Source organism: Coregonus lavaretus, assembly GCF_964263955.1.
Source record: "Coregonus lavaretus genome assembly, contig: HAP1_SCAFFOLD_1539, whole genome shotgun sequence".
Taxonomy (NCBI): Eukaryota; Metazoa; Chordata; class Actinopteri; order Salmoniformes; family Salmonidae; genus Coregonus; species Coregonus lavaretus.
In genome coordinates, this window is record NW_028159962.1 from 52440 (window position 1) to 70000 (window position 17561).

Here is a 17561-nt window from a genome sequence, read left to right on the forward strand (position 1 = left end):
CAGCATTAGCCTCTCGTCTCCATGGCAACGTGTGTAGAATTGCAGGAAATTGGCTTTAAAACGGCAACATTCTCTCGTCTCCATGGCAACGTGTGTAAAATTGCAGGAAATTGGCTTTAAAACGGCAACATTCTCTCGTCTCCATGGCAACGTGTGTAGAATTGCAGGAAATTGGCTTTAAAACTGCAACATTCTCTCGTCTCCATGGCAACGTGTGTAGAATTGCAGGAAATTGGCTTTAAAACGGCAACATTCTCTCGTCTCCATGGCAACGTGTGTAGAATTGCAGGAAATTGGCTTTAAAACGGCAACATTTTCTCTCGTCTCCATGGCAACGTGTGTAAAATTGCAGGAAATTGGCTTTAAAACGGCAACATTCTCTCGTCTCCATGGCAACGTGTGTAGAATTGCAGGAAATTGGCTTTAAAACTGCAACATTCTCTCGTCTCCATGGCAACGTGTGTAGAATTGCAGGAAATTGGCTTTAAAACGGCAACATTCTCTCCACTGCCAAGATGACGACCGACCGCCCATTGACGCACCCACCACCTTTTTGATCCAGAAAACCCCCCTGCATTGTTACAAATAATTGTAGAATTCAACAGTACATTTCAAATTGATCACACATTTTTAACAAGAGGGTTTTATTCATAAATTCTTTCCTTATTATTGGTCTGGTTATGTTTTATGACCGCTCAACTGATGGTGGGTCACAAAGCACAACAGTTTGGGAACCTCCCCTCTAATAGACTAGTGGTCTGTCGATAACGGCCATCAGTAAGCTAAGCACTGCAAAACGCTGTTATTGATCAATAGTCAGGTTGAAATGATTGTCTGATCAGGCTTAAGAGTTCTAGAATCAAATAAGAGTTGTGTAATCGACTGTTCTGGAACACAGCAGTGGCGTGACGATGATGTGATAACTCTATGGCGTCGACCTTCCCTGTCTGTCCCAGTAAAAACGCATTTGTTTCACTAATGTTTTTTTTGGAAAGAAATACATGTATTTGTTTTATAGTCAAGATGAATTTGCTTGCTAACTGAAGTTGATTTGCCTGTATGATACACCAGTGTTTTGTGTTTTAGTTGATTGGTGGGTTAGTGTTGTTGACCGTCTGTTCTGCGTTGGTTTGAGCGTTGCTACAAGCCTTCTCTGCCTTCATGAATAAACCGGTTCTGTAATGAATCTTCATGTGAAGGAGTCCTTCTGTTTTAGTTTGTGGTTAGTTTTAATAAATCAAGATGTTTCCTGTCTCTCTAGCTCCCTGTTGCCCATGGTTACCGATGAGCCCCAGAGGGAAGCAGAGGATGCTGGGATGCCTGAGGCCCCAAGTGGGAGGAGCTCTGCTCTGGAGGCGGTCCGCTCCTCTTTATGCCCCGCCCACCGCTCTCTGCTCCAGCGAATCCTGAGGCTCGCCCACCAGCAGCACCGCCAATCATTGGCCTACAGGGACGCCCATCGCCGCCTCGTCCCGCCCCCAGACCCTCTCTGCGGCCACCTGGTGGCCAAACAACAGAAGGACACTTCCTCTCCTCCTCCTTCCTTCCCCTTTACCGACTGTGGGAGCCATAGTGCCGCTGGCGCCTCACATCAGCAGACTGACTGGAAGACACCAGCTGGTCCAGGCTGTTGCTGTGTGCAGCGCTGCAGCCTGCCTCCAGTCTGTTACTGCCTCAAGAGCCTCCACTGCCTGTGTTGCCAGAGCCTAGCCCTGGGACACATTACCACTGGAGTCCACTCCTCCTCCTCCACCACATCCTCTTCTCTCTGCACTTTCACCTCCTCCCCCTCGCTTTCATCCTCCGCTCTGTGCCCTAACCCCCCTGTCTGTCCCGTGGCCTCTGTCTGCTGCTCCCACCCCCACCCCCAGCCCTGCTCCCACCCCAACCCCCAGCCCCGCTCCCACCCCAACCCCCGATCCTGCACCTCTTGCTGCTCAGAACACACCTACCTGGCCCCGGTCAGAAACACAGCCCAGGGAGGAGGCGGAGGAAGCGAGTGCCCTGTCCTCAAGAGAGAGCGATCCCGCAGCCGCTCTCCTCCCCCTCTCTCCCCCATCCCCTCAGACATGGACGGGAAGGAGGAAGACAAGCCTCCCTCTCTTCTGCAGCAGGAAGAGGAGAAAGAGGAGGAGGAGGAGGAGGAGGGGTGCAGTGGGGAGCAACATGACCTGGTGGAGCGCTTCAGTGACAAACTAAAGACAATCAGACCCCAGGAGAAGGACCCGCCCCTCAGCTCTGCCTTAGCCAATCACAACCTAGAAAATGATCCCCACCTGACGACCTCGGCCAATCAGCACATAGCGGAGTCTCAGGCCGACGCCCACCTGAGTGAGATCATCACCACCGTTCTGAACACGGGTGGCGGCAGCGACTACAGCCTAAACGACCTGTTGCATCGCCATGACAACAACGAGAGCCGGCCACCCCGGACGCGTTCCCGGCGGCGACAGGAGGCCCTGGCTGCCATGACGACTTTGCCCGACCAGCCGTCCACCCGGCGACAGACCGTGCTAATCAAACGGGAGCTGGCCAGGCTGAACCAATCGCTGTGCAGGAGGAGGCCGTCGCTAGGGAAGAACAAGAGCCGCAGTGCCACGCCCTCTTCTACCTGCTCCTCACCTGAACCAACCCCTTTTATACCTGAACCAACCCTCGTTACAGCAGAGGTGGAGGGAGAGATGGAGAGGGTGAAGGAGGGAGAGATGGAGAGGGTGAGGGAGAGAGAGATGGAGAGGGTGAAGGAGGGTGAGATGGAGAGGGTGAAGGAGGGTGAGATGGAGAGGGTGAAGGAGGGAGAGATGGAGAGGGTGAAGGAGGGAGAGATGGAGAGGGTGAAGGAGGGAGAGATGGAGAGGGTGAAGGAGGGGGAGAGGGTGAAGGAGGGTGAGATGGAGAGGGTGAAGGAGGGAGAGATGGAGAGGGTGAAGGAGGGAGAGATGGAGAGGGTGAAGGAGGGAGAGATGGAGAGGGTGAAGGAGAGAGAGATGGAGAGGGTGAAGGAGGGAGAGATGGAGAGGGTGAAGGAGGGAGAGATGGAGAGGGTGAGGGAGAGAGAGATGGAGAGGGTGAAGGAGGGAGAGATGGAGAGGGTGAAGGAGGGTGAGATGGAGAGGGTGAAGGAGGGAGAGATGGAGAGGGTGAAGGAGGGAGAGATGGAGAGGGTGACAGAGGAGGCAGGTCCAGTGAGAGTTACGAAGGACAGAGTCAGCGTGAAGGAGGAGACGAAGGACAAACCCCCAGTCCTCTCCTCTACACAACAGAGTCACCCACAGGAGGACAAACACAAACCTGACAGCTGGAAGGTCACCTGTCAGGAAAGCAATAGGAGTGACCTCTCTGAGAAGAAGAGGAGAGAGGAGGTGAAACCAGGTAGTACCGGCAGCGCCTGTGACCATGGCAGTGGTCTTCCTGAGAGGAGTAGCGAGGAAGAGGAGACACCAGAAACAGCAGGCTGCAGCAAGGACAGTAGCAGGGTGTCAGCCAGGAGTAGCCCTTCCTCCCCCTGCAGAACCAGGAGAGGCAGGAGATCCCAGCCAGGCAGCAGCAAGGTGGTGGAGAGGAGCAGCGAGGCTGGGAGGTCCGGGAGGAGGAACATCGTCCCTCCCCAGCGGTTCTCCTCCTACGTCACAGAGCCCAGGAAGATGTATTTCGCTGCCTGTTTCTCAGAGAGAATCTTCTCCGCCCAGAGGACGCCAAAGGACCGGCCAGCACTAAATGCCCCCACCACCAATCACACAGACTCCCCATCCTTGGCCACAGACACGGCTGAGGGGTCGGGCGAAGCAAGAGAAGAGGAATTACTGCTGGCATCCACTCCTGAGGTTGTCAGTCGGGAGAGGAGGGGAGGCAGAGGCTGTGGATCAACCGCAGGAGGTCAGAGTTCAGACAGTGAGTCACAAAGACGGGGTCAGGTGATTCCCGTCACTGCAGCTTCCTCCAAGCAGCAGAGTCCCCCTAAACACCGCTCCCAGAACAGGGCAGACGTTAGGCTCAGCGCTGCCAGACCTTACGTGCGCTTACGCTCCACCCCAGCCCAACCCCAGGGTCAGGACCCAGACTCCCAGTCCCAACCAGAGAGCCCTCAGACAGCCTCCAGGCCAGAGGGTGAGGTCCCCACAGAGCAGCCTCAGTACACCAGCCCCATCAAGCTGATGTTTGTCTCTGCAGTAGTGGGTGAGGAGGGGGTGAGGTACACCCTGAAGGCGGCTGCACCGGGATCCAGCTGGTATGGACAGGAGACCTTTGACCCCTGTGAGGAGTCATCATGGGCTGGAACCCCGGAGAAGACCCCAGAGAAGACCCACAATCCACCTAAAACCAAGAGTCCCCTCCAGACCAAGAGTCCACCCAAAACCAGGAGTCCACCCAAGGACACCGTATCGTCATCACCAAAGCTGTGTGGAGCGAGAGGAGGAGAGGGGGGTAGCCCGCCCAAACGCTCCCCCGGGTCCCTGAACGGAGACGGCCCGCCGCCTATCCGTGAAACCACCCCCCCGAAGAGACGTCCGGGACGGCCCAAGAAGCTGGGCCCCCAGCTGGAGAAGAGGGCCAAGAGGCCGATCGGCCGCCCGCCCAAGCAAAGGGGTGTGGAGCTGAGCTGTGGCTCCAGGCAGGGTGGTCAGGACCGGTCCAGTGGATTAGGCTGCAGCACCGGGGAGGGGAGCAGCGCTGTCCCAGGCTGCCAGGAGACAGACCCAGCTAACAGGAACCTGAAGATCACCGTGGTGTACGGACGCTCCCACAGGACCAAGAGGACCGTGTCAGAGGAGGCTGCTTGTCTCCAGGCTACAGTGAAGCTGATGGATCTAAACTTCGTCAGACCGGTGAAGGAGAGGAGGTTCGCCAGCAACAGCAGCAGCAACATCAAGTGCCAGAAGCTGCAGTGTGCCGCGGCCATGCGTCGCCCAGGGAGACCCGCCAAGGTCAAGATCTCCGGAATCTCCGTTACCGTCACCACCGTGTCGCCGCGGCAACGCAAGATCCACATGAACCGGGACACCGCCAGGAAATCTCCGGAGATGCTCTGTCGGCGGAAAGCCCTCCTTCCTGAACCCCAGCCTTCCAAAGAGCCCAGGAAAATCGGCAGCACTCCGACTAGCGAGGACGCCACTCAGATGCAGACAGAGAGAACGACAAAGTCCAGGGATGGAGAGCGAGAGCGACAGATCCAGACTCCTCCTCTGTTAGCGGTGCGTCACTCTGTGAGGGTGAGGAAGCCATCAGTGTACCTGCTTCACTCTGTAGCCACCTCCACCTCTAGGTCCCTGAGCCACAGTACCGCCCTGCTGCGCCGATCCAGACAGCTACTGATCAACAGGGCCAGCAGCAAGGGCAGCCAGCGCAGGAGGAAGGAGGAGGAGGAGGGGGGAGGAGGAGAGGACACCCCAGGGCAGGAGGAGCTGCTCTCTGGGAGGGAGGAGAGGAGGAGCGAGGGAAGAGGAGGGGTGTTGCGTGAGGACCTGAGCCATGTGGCGGGGGTTTCGGTAGACTCCATCTTCCCAGCCTGCTCCAGCGAGGCGTTGAGGTGGTGGCCCGTCTCCTCCGACCAGGACAGCCTGAACCAGGAGCTGGCTCGCAGGATCCGCCTCATATCCCACAGCTGGGTCTCCTCCGCTACCGCCCACACCACCAGGACGGGGACGACCATGTCCGCCAAGCAGAGACTCAACGACGACGACTCCTCGCCCTCCTGGAAGCCAGAGGTGGGGTCGGCGGTGCGGATGCTGTTTGACCGGCGCTGCAGCGTGGAGAGGCTGGCCTCCTGGTTCATGCAGACCACTGAGACTCAGTCTCTGGGCATCGTGAAGAAGACTAGCTCCCGAAACCCCTACGAGCTCCTGCACTACCCACGGGCCGCCAGCAGGGGGAGCGTCTTTCCCAGCCCGCAGACCGCGCGACTACGCAAACACATCAAGAAGTTTGCCAAAGCTGTGCCAAAGAGCCCCGCCCAGCTCCGTCTGGCCCAGGAGCGGCTCCAACGTGGAAACGAGCTGAACGCCAGGCGGCGTCTGTTCACTGCGAGGCCGGCGCCGGGAGGGCTGCGTATCCGAGCTCCATGGAGGAAGGTCCGGGCCCTCGGGATGTACAGAACCACTCTGCTCAGAATCAGAGACAAGTTCCTCACCAGGACCCTCAGAGCCAAGCGGCCCAACAGGCTGAGGTACAGCCAGGCGGTCTGGAGGAGGAGGAGGAGGCCGGTGGAGGTAGGCAGCTCACCTGGCCAGGTACGGCCCTCTGCTCAGCCCAGGGAGGAGCTCACCTGTTCTCCACATCACCACCGTCTACCTGCCTCCTCAGAGACCAGTCAGCCCCGCAGCCCCGTCCACCTGACTGACCAGCTGCCGGGCCTCACCAAACAGCAGTGTCTCAGCTCTAAAGCCTGGAGTCCGGAGACTTTGAAGGAGTGTTGCGTGTTCCTCAAGAAGATCAACTCCCCCGACACAGAGTCCACCGCTGAGGAGGAGTGGGACGTCTGCACCGTCAATCTAGACGACGCGTACTGCCCCGACGGGACCAGACGGGAGGAGAGGAGGGACGGGGAGGGCAGAGCTGGGAAAACGGAGAGAAGGAAGAGGAGAGTTCCCTGGAAGGAGTCTAGCGGCTCGGCGCAGGAGGTTCAGGAGCACAACCGGGTCCGAGCCGGGAAGAGGAGAGGCAAACGCAACAATTCTGGGAACGCCACGAGCCAATCACCAACCCCGCCACCGGCGAAAGTAATGAGAAAATCGCGTGGGAGGGGCCTGACCGGGCCGTGGTGGCGCGACTTTATACTGGGTAATGACTTTACTTCCTGTTGTTGTTTTTTGTATACATTCTGACAGTCAGGTAGCCAATAGTATGCCGAAGTATCCTTCATCTGGAGCCGTGCATACGTTGTACGGTTATAGATGATTGCTTATCACAAACATTCCTCTCTCTCCCCCTCTTTCTCTCTGCAGGAACCTGACTGTCCCCCCCATCCGTCTCCAGAGTGACTGTATGGTAACCGTGGTGATGCTCCTCCCTCCGTCTCCATGGCGACGGTGTGAACAACTGGGTGCCTTCAGATTGTCCCTCAGCATCATGTAGCAGAAGAGAAAGTTTCACTTAACAAGAAGAAGCTTGAAGTTGCACTATTTTTTTTTAACTGTTCAGTTTTCCCCCCTGCTTTAAAAACAAAAAACCAAACCGTGGATATGTTTGTACAGAATGTTTGTTTTTAACTTTGACACATGCTTTTCTTCTGTCTGTCTGATACGACTACCAACCCCTCAGTCCTGTTTTAATGGGCCTGGAGGCCCGTTGGCAGAGTACACGCTCAGCCAGGCAGCATCTCCAAGGGCACCCTATTCCCTATATAGGGTACTATTTTTTTTATTAAAAAATCTTATAAACGTAGTGCACTATATAGGGAATAGGGTGCCCTTTTGGGACTGATTCTCTCCTCGTCCCTGATGTAAGCACTTCCCCTCATGGATTTATAAATATTAGATAGGTGGAAGCATCAGCTTGGATGGGAGGGAGTTTCCACCATATTACTAACACTAGTCCACTTCAGATCCATGAGGGGGTGGGGGGGAGTGAACGAAGTGCACACTTCAGGGTGTAGGTGGCCACTTCAGGGTGTAGGTGGCAGAACCTGAATTAGGTTTTATTATTGCTGTGCCACAGCAGCCATGTTTTGTATGAAGGATGAAGGTTGTATATCTGCATTACGGGAGCAGCAGCACCATGATCCCCCCCCACCCCCTATAAAACAACATACCTCATGATCAAACAGCTCAACCAGCAGACTGGACCTGGACCGGTTGGTGACGCGGCCCGAATGGCCAACCTATCCCCTATATCACGTCTCAAACTCATTCCCATGGAGGGCCTGAGTGTCTGCCGGGTTTTCACTCCTCCCCTGTACTTAACTGATGAATTAAGGTCACTAATTAGTGAGGAACTCTCCTCACCTGGTTGTCTAGGTCTTAGTAAGGAAACTCCCTTCACCTGGTTGTCTAGGTCTTAGTAAGGAACTCCCCTCACCTGGTTGTCTAGGTCTGAATTGAAAGGATGAACCAAAAACCAGCAGACGCTAGGGCCCTCCGTGGAATGAGTTTGACACCCCTGCCCTATACGGCGCGACTACTTTTCACCAGAGCCGCTCTGGTCAGCAGTAGTGCACTATATAGGGAATAGGGTGCCATAGGGCTCTGGTCAGCAGTAGTGCACTATATAGGGAATAGGGTGCCATTCTCTGGTCAGCAGTAGTGCACTATATAGGGAATAGGGTGCTGTTAGGGACTAAACATCTGACTCTGAAGTACCAGCCCCCCCCCCCCCTCCCCCTGTCCAGAGGCTACAGGCCCATCCCCAAGGACACCCTATCCCCTGTGTAGTGCACTACTTCGGACCGTTACGTGGTGAAGACGACGTGAGGTGATGCAGTGGTTCTAGAGCGGAGAACGTCTTCCTTTTTCCACCCGGAACCACGTTCTAGTTGACATTTAAAAAGGTCATTGACGATTGAAACATGAATGTGATCTCTTGCGAACGGGTAAACATTGCCTTTAATCCTGGCCTTTTGTCTTTTAAAACAATGTTGTTGTTGGGCTTTTCTGTCTGTTTTGTTTCTTAGGTTTCACCCAGAGCATTAATTAAATGAACATGTGAACGTCAGATCATACCTGCCTGTTGTGTGTGTATGAACATCAGATCATACCTGCCTGTTGTGTGTGTATGAACATCAGATCATACCTGCCTGTTGTGTGTGTATGAACGTCAGATCATACCTGCCTGTTGTGTGTCTATGAACGTCAGATCATACCTGCCTGTTGTGTGTCTATGAACATCAGATCATACCTGCCTGTTGTGTGTATGAACATCAGATCATACCTGCCTGTTGTGTGTATGAACATCAGATCATACCTGCCTGTTGTGTGTATGAACATCAGATCATACCTGCCTGTTGTGTGTGTATGAACGTCAGATCATACCTGCCTGTTGTGTGTGTATGAACGTCAGATCATACCTGCCTGTTGTGTGTGAACATCAGATCATACCTGCCTGTTGTGTGTGTGTGAACATCAGATCATACCTGCCTGTTGTGTGTGAACGTCAGATCATACCTGCCTGTTGTGTGTGTGTGAACATCAGATCATACCTGCCTGTTGTGTGTGAACATCAGATCATACCTGCCTGTTGTGTGTGTGTGAACATCAGATCATACCTGCCTGTTGTGTGTGAACGTCAGATCATACCTGCCTGTTGTGTGTGAACATCAGATCATACCTGCCTGTTGTGTGTGTATGAACGTCAGATCATACCTGCCTGTTGTGTGTGAACGTCAGATCATACCTGCCTGTTGTGTGTGAACGTCAGATCATACCTGCCTGTTGTGTGTGTGAACATCAGATCATACCTGCCTGTTGTGTGTATGAACATCAGATCATACCTGCCTGTTGTGTGTCTATGAACATCAGATCATACCTGCCTGTTGTGTGTCTATGAACATCAGATCATACCTGCCTGTTGTGTGTGTATGAACATCAGATCATACCTGCCTGTTGTGTGTGAACGTCAGATCATACCTGCCTGTTGTGTGCGTATGAACATCAGATCATACCTGCCTGTTGTGTGTGTATGAACGTCAGATCATACCTGCCTGTTGTGTGTGAACGTCAGATCATACCTGCCTGTTGTGTGTGTGAACATCAGATCATACCTGCCTGTTGTGTGTATGAACATCAGATCATACCTGCCTGTTGTGTGTGTATGAACATCAGATCATACCTGCCTGTTGTGTGTGTGAACATCAGATCATACCTGCCTGTTGTGTGTATGAACATCAGATCATACCTGCCTGTTGTGTGTGTATGAACATCAGATCATACCTGCCTGTTGTGTGTGAACGTCAGATCATACCTGCCTGTTGTGTGCGTATGAACATCAGATCATACCTGCCTGTTGTGTGTGTATGAACGTCAGATCATACCTGCCTGTTGTGTGTGAACATCAGATCATACCTGCCTGTTGTGTGTGTGTGAACATCAGATCATACCTGCCTGTTGTGTGTGAACGTCAGATCATACCTGCCTGTTGTGTGTGTGTGAACATCAGATCATACCTGCCTGTTGTGTGTGAACGTCAGATCATACCTGCCTGTTGTGTGTGTGAACGTCAGATCATACCTGCCTGTTGTGTGTATGAACATCAGATCATACCTGCCTGTTGTGTGTGTGAACATCAGATCATACCTGCCTGTTGTGTGTGTGAACATCAGATCATACCTGCCTGTTGTGTGTGTGTGAACGTCAGATCATACCTGCCTGTTATGTATGAACATCAGATCATACCTGCCTGTTGTGTGTGTGTGAACGTCAGATCATACCTGCCTGTTGTGTGTATGAACATCAGATCATACCTGCCTGTTGTGTGTGTGAACGTCAGATCATACCTGCCTGTTGTGTGTGTATGAACATCAGATCATACCTGCCTGTTGTGTGTGTGTGAACATCAGATCATACCTGCCTGTTGTGTGTATGAACATCAGATCATACCTGCCTGTTGTGTATGAACATCAGATCATACCTGCCTGTTGTGTGTGAACATCAGATCATACCTGCCTGTTATGTGTGAACGTCAGATCATACCTGCCTGTTGTGTGTGTGAACATCAGATCATACCTGCCTGTTGTGTGTGTGAACATCAGATCATACCTGCCTGTTGTGTGTGTGAACGTCAGATCATACCTGCCTGTTGTGTGTGAACGTCAGATCATACCTGCCTGTTGTGTGTGAACGTCAGATCATACCTGCCTGTTGTGTATGAACGTCAGATCATACCTGCCTGTTGTGTATGAACGTCAGATCATACCTGCCTGTTGTGTGTGTGTGAACGTCAGATCATACCTGCCTGTTGTGTGTGTGTGAACGTCAGATCATACCTGCCTGTTGTGTGTGTGTGAACGTCAGATCATACCTGCCTGTTGTGTGTGTGTGAACGTCAGATCATACCTGCCTGTTGTGTGTGTGAACGTCAGATCATACCTGCCTGTTGTGTGTGTGTGAACGTCAGATCATACCTGCCTGTTGTGTGTGAACGTCAGATCATACCTGCCTGTTGTGTGCGTGAACGTCAGATCATACCTGCCTGTTGTGTGTGTGTGAACATCAGATCATACCTGCCTGTTGTGTGTGTGTGAACATCAGATCATACCTGCCTGTTGTGTGTGAACGTCAGATCATACCTGCCTGTTGTGTGTATGAACATCAGATCATACCTGCCTGTTGTGTGTATGAACATCAGATCATACCTGCCTGTTGTGTGTGAACGTCAGATCATACCTGCCTGTTGTGTGTGTATGAACGTCAGATCATACCTGCCTGTTGTGTGTGTATGAACGTCAGATCATACCTGCCTGTTGTGTGTGTGTGAACGTCAGATCATACCTGCCTGTTGTGTGTATGAACATCAGATCATACCTGCCTGTTGTGTGTGAACGTCAGATCATACCTGCCTGTTGTGTGTGTGAACGTCAGATCATACCTGCCTGTTGTGTGTGTGTGAACGTCAGATCATACCTGCCTGTTGTGTGTGTGAACGTCAGATCATACCTGCCTGTTGTGTGTCTATGAACGTCAGATCATACCTGCCTGTTGTGTGTATGAACATCAGATCATACCTGCCTGTTATGTGTGAACGTCAGATCATACCTGTCTGTTGTGTGTGTATGAACGTCAGATCATACCTGCCTGTTGTGTGTGAACATCAGATCATACCTGCCTGTTGTGTGTGTGTATGAACATCAGATCATACCTGCCTGTTGTGTGTATGAACGTCAGATCATACCTGCCTGTTGTGTGTGAACATCAGATCATACCTGCCTGTTGTGTGTGTATGAACATCAGATCATACCTGCCTGTTGTGTGTGTATGAACGTCAGATCATACCTGCCTGTTGTGTGTATGAACATCAGATCATACCTGCCTGTTGTGTGTGTGAACGTCAGATCATACCTGCCTGTTGTGTGTATGAACGTCAGATCATACCTGCCTGTTGTGTGTATGAACGTCAGATCATACCTGCCTGTTGTGTGTATGAACGTCAGATCATACCTGCCTGTTGTGTGTGAACGTCAGATCATACCTGCCTGTTGTGTGTGAACGTCAGATCATACCTGCCTGTTGTGTGTGAACGTCAGATCATACCTGCCTGTTGTGTATGAACGTCAGATCATACCTGCCTGTTGTGTATGAACGTCAGATCATACCTGCCTGTTGTGTGTGTGTGAACGTCAGATCATACCTGCCTGTTGTGTGTGTGTGAACGTCAGATCATACCTGCCTGTTGTGTGTGTGTGAACGTCAGATCATACCTGCCTGTTGTGTGTGTGTGAACGTCAGATCATACCTGCCTGTTGTGTGTGAACATCAGATCATACCTGCCTGTTGTGTGTGAACGTCAGATCATACCTGCCTGTTGTGTGTGTACGTCAGATCATACCTGCCTGTTGTGTATGAACGTCAGATCATACCTGCCTGTTGTGTGTGTGTGAACGTCAGATCATACCTGCCTGTTGTGTGTGAACGTCAGATCATACCTGCCTGTTGTGTGTGAACGTCAGATCATACCTGCCTGTTGTGTGTGAACGTCAGATCATACCTGCCTGTTATGTGTGAACGTCAGATCATACCTGCCTGTTGTGTGTGAACATCAGATCATACCTGCCTGTTGTGTGTGTATGAACATCAGATCATACCTGCCTGTTGTGTGTGTATGAACATCAGATCATACCTGCCTGTTGTGTGTGTATGAACATCAGATCATACCTGCCTGTTGCACTATGGATCCCATGCAGCGATGATTAACCCTGTACATCCCACTACCCTCCTACTACAACCATAGTCCCCATATCACCTCCCCCAGAGTTGAGATTATTCCATTAGCCTGCAATGTTTACTTTCACCCATCTTCATCATCTAAATCTATTACTATTGACAGACCATCTTCATCATCTAAATCTATTACTATTGACATGTTGACAGACCATCTTCATGATCTAAATCTATTACTATTGACATGTTGACAGACCATCTTCATGATCTAAATCTATTATTGACATGTTGACAGACCATCTTCATGATCTAAATCTATTACTATTGACATGTTGACAGACCATCTTCATGATCTAAATCTATTGACATGTTGACAGACCATCTTCATGATCTAAATCTATTACTATTGACATGTTGACAGACCATCTTCATGATCTAAATCTATTATTGACATGTTGACAGACCATCTTCATGATCTAAATCTATTATTGACATGTTGACAGACCATCTTGATGATCTAAATCTATTACTATTGACATGTTGACAGACCATCTTGATGATCTAAATATATTACTATTGACATGTTGACAGACCATCTTGATGATCTAAATCTATTACTATTGACATGTTGACAGACCATCTTGATGATCTAAATCTATTACTATTGACATGTTGACAGACCATCTTGATGATCTAAATCTATTACTATTGACATGTTGACAGACCATCTTGATGATCTAAATCTATTACTATTGACATGTTGACAGACCATCTTGATGATCTAAATCTATTATTGACATGACGATGCCAGGCTGTGGGCATGTTGCTGCAGTGTCATGGTGCCTGTGGTGTCTTCAGACCTCACCGTCTCCTAGCAGCCCAGGGAAAGCCACCGTCTCCTAGCAGCCCAGGGAAAGCCACCGTCTCCTAGCAGCCCAGGGAAAGCCACCGTCTCCTAGCAGCCCAGGGAAAGCCACCGTCTCCTAGCAGCCCAGGGAAAGCCACCGTCTCCTAGCAGCCCAGGGAAAGCCACCGTCTCCTAGCAGCCCAGGGAAAGCCACCATCTGCACACACTGTACTACCTATGAGGGCCATTCTGACAAGGTTGTGGGAAACACACACGCTCCCCCCTCCCCTTCCTCCCTCCTCTCCTGATGTAGACAACAACCAGGAGGAACCATCACGTTGCTGACGTTCAGATGGCACTACGGATTGTAGAACAGACATGATCGTCTTTCAGGTAGCCTAGAGGATCATGTCTGTTGTATCCATGGTGGTTCTATCTGCATGGTTTCAGTATGTTACAGTCGTTCACGTCTTGTTCTCCGTGGTGCTATAAACACTGTCAGTCTGCTGTTTTATGTTTTATACTGGTGGAACAGCCGCTACAACAATAAACATTTGGGAAATATTAAGCTGCTTGCCCTGGTGTTTTTTTTTCTCTCTCTATAGGAGAAGTACTAGTTTCATAGTAGTGGTTCACTAGCATCCCTCAACGGAAAGTTAGTTTGTCGGTTTTAAAAAGAGACGCATAACAACGTTGTCCTGTCGTCATATAGCTGGATAAGACAGGGCAACAGTAACGGTCGACTTCCTGCCCAACTGCTTAGGCGTTGCGTACCACGTCGGTCAGGCATCAGATGGCTATATCATATGATGTGGTTAGCCGATCTGTTAAAATGGATCAGATTACTATACAGTGCATTCGGAAAGTATTCAGACCCCTTCCCTTTTTCCACATTTTGTTACGTTACAGCCTTATTCTAAAAAGGATTAAATAAATGTTTTCCCTCATCAATCTACACACAATACCCCATAATGACCAAGAGAAAAGATTTTTAGATTATTTTTTTTAATAAGACAAATACCTTATTTCCATAAGTATTGCTATGAGACTCGACATTGAGCGCAGGTGCATCCTGTTTCCATTGATCATCCTTGAGATGTTTCTACAACTTGATTGGAGTCCACCTGTGGTAAATTCAATTAATTGGACATGATTTGGAAAGGCACACACCTGTCTATATAAGGTCCCACAGTTGACAGTGCATGTCAGAGCAAAAACCAAGCCATGAGGTCGAAGGAATTGTCTGTAGAGCTCAGAGACAGGATTGTGTTGAGGCACAGATCTGGGGAAGGGTACCAAAACATTTCTGCAGCATTGAAGGTCCCCAAGAACACAGTGGCCTCCATCATTCTTAAATGGAAGAAGTTTGGAACCACCAAGACTCTTCCTAGAGCTGGCTGCCCGGCCAAACTGAGCAATCGGGGGAGAAGGGCCTTGGTCAGGGAGGTGACCAAGAACCCGATGGTCACTCTGACAGAGCTCCAGAGTTCCTCTGTGGAGATGGGAGAACCTTCCAGAAGGACAACCACCTCTGCAGCACTCCACCAATAATAATAATAATAATAAGCCATTTAGCAGACGCTTTTATCCAAAGCGACTTACAGTCATGTGTGCATACATTTTTACGTATGGGTGGTCCTGGGGATCGAACCCACTACCCTGGCGTTACAAGCGCCATGCTCTTACCAATTGAGCTACAGAGGACCACTTAGGCCTTTATGGTAGAGTGGCCAGACGGAAGCCACTCCTCAGTAAAAGGCACATGACAGCCCGCTTGGAGTTTGCAAAAAGGCACCTAAAGACTCTTAGGCCATGAGAAACAAGATTCTCTGGTCTGATGAAACCAATATTGAACTCTTTGGCCTGAATGTCAAGCGTCATGTCTGGAGGCAACCTGGCACCATCCCTACGGTGAAGCATGGTGGTGGCAGCATCATGCTGTGGGGATGTTTTTCAGCTGCAGGAACTGGGAGACTAGTCAGGATCGAGGGAAAGATTAAAGGAGCAAAGTACAGAGAGATCCTTGATGAAAACCTGCTCCAGAGCGCTCAGGACCTCAGACTGGGGCGAAGGTTCACCTTCCAACAGGACAATGACCCTAAGCACACAGCCAAGACAACGCAGGAGTGGCTTCAGGGCAAGTCTCTGAATGTCCTTCAGTGGCCCAGCCAGAGCCCGGACTTGAACCCGATCGAACATCTCTGGAGAGACCTGAAAATAGCTGTGCAGCAACGCTCCCCATCCAACCTGACAGAGCTTGAGAGGATCTGCAGAGAAGAATGGGAGAAACTCCCCAAATACAGGTGTGCCAAGCTTGTAGCGTCATACACAAGAAGACTCGATGCTGTAATCGCTGCCAAAGGTGCTTCAACAAAGTACTGTGTAAAGCGTCTGAATACTTAAATGTGATATTTTTTTTAAAATTTATAACTTTGCAAACATTTCTAAAAACCTGTTTTTGCTTTGTCATTATGGCGTATTGTGTGTAGATTGATGAGGATGTATTTATTTTTTTATCCATTTTAGAATAAGGCTGTAACGTAACAAAATGTGGGGGAAAAGTCAAGGGGTCTGAATACTTCCCGAAAGCACTGCATATGTGGTTAGCTGATATGTTAAATAGATAATGTGGTCCTCTGTAGCTCTAATGGTAGAGCACGGCGCTTGTAACGCCAAGGTAGTGGGTTCGATCCCCGGGACCACCCATACACAAAAAATGTATGCACGCATGACTGTAAGTCGCTTTGGATAAAAGCGTCTGCTAAATGGCATATTATTATTATTATTATAATCAGATTGCTATGTTAAATGTACTGAACAAAAATATAAACGCAACATGTAAAGTGTCATGTTTCATGAGCTGAAATAAAAGATCCCAGAAATGTTCCATATGCACAAAAAGCTTATTTCTCTCAAATTTTTTGCACAAATTTGTTTCCATCCCTGTTAGCCAAGATAAACCATCCACCTGACAGGTGTGGCATATCAAGGAGCTGATTAAACAGCATGATCATTACACAGGTGCACCTTGTGCTGGGGACAATAAAAGGCCACTAAAATGTGCAATTTTGTCACACAACACAATGCCACAGATGTTTTGAGGGAGGGTGCAATTGGCATGACGACTGCAGGAATGTCCACCAGAGCCGTTGGCCTGATAATTTCTCTACAATCCAGCCGCCTCCAACGTCGTTTTAGAGAATTTGGCCTCAAAACCGCAGACCACGCGTAACCATGCCAGCCCAGGACCTCCACATCAGGCTTCTTCACCTCCGGGATCGTCTGAGACCAGTCACCCAGACAGCTGATGAAACTGTGGGTTTTGCACAACCGAAGAATTTCTACACAAAATTTCAGAAACCGTCTCAGGGAAGCTCATCTGCGTGCTCGTCGTCCTCACCAGGGTCTTGACCTGACTGCAGTATGCCGTCGTAACCAACTTCAGCGGGCAAATGCTCACCTTCGATGGCCACTGTCACGCTGGAGAAGTGTGCTCTTCACGGATTAATCCTGGTTTCAAATGTACTGGACAGGTGGCAGACAGGTATGGTGTCGGGTTTGCTGATGTCAACGTTGTTAACAAAGTGCCCCATGGTGGGGTTATGGTATGGGCAGGCATAAGCTACGGACAACGGACGCAGTTGCATTTTATCAATGGCAATTTGAATGCACAGAGATACGGTGACGAGATCCTGAGGCCCATTGTCGAGCCATTCATCCGCTGCCATCACCTCATGTTCAGAGATATCGTGACGAGGTCCTGAGGCCCATTGTCGTGCCATTCATCCACCGCCATCACCTCATGTTCAGAGATACCGTGACGAGGTCCTGAGGCCCATTGTCGTGCCATTCATCCGCCGCCATCACCTCATGTTTCAGCATGATAATGCACGGCCCCATGTCACAAGGAT

General features: G+C 50.4%; 1 protein-coding gene across 1 annotated transcript; it reads left to right on the forward strand.

The window, feature by feature from the left end:
- The first annotated feature begins 3096 nt into the window (after positions 1-3096).
- On the forward strand, positions 3097-7076 carry LOC311122303 (uncharacterized protein). Its single transcript, XM_084196686.1, has 2 exons — positions 3097-6777; positions 6942-7076. Exons 1-2 carry the CDS (start codon positions 3108-3110, stop codon positions 6947-6949), a joined length of 3678 nt encoding a protein of 1225 aa, XP_084052812.1. The 5' UTR covers positions 3097-3107; the 3' UTR covers positions 6950-7076.
- Positions 7077-17561: the final 10485 nt, after the last annotated feature.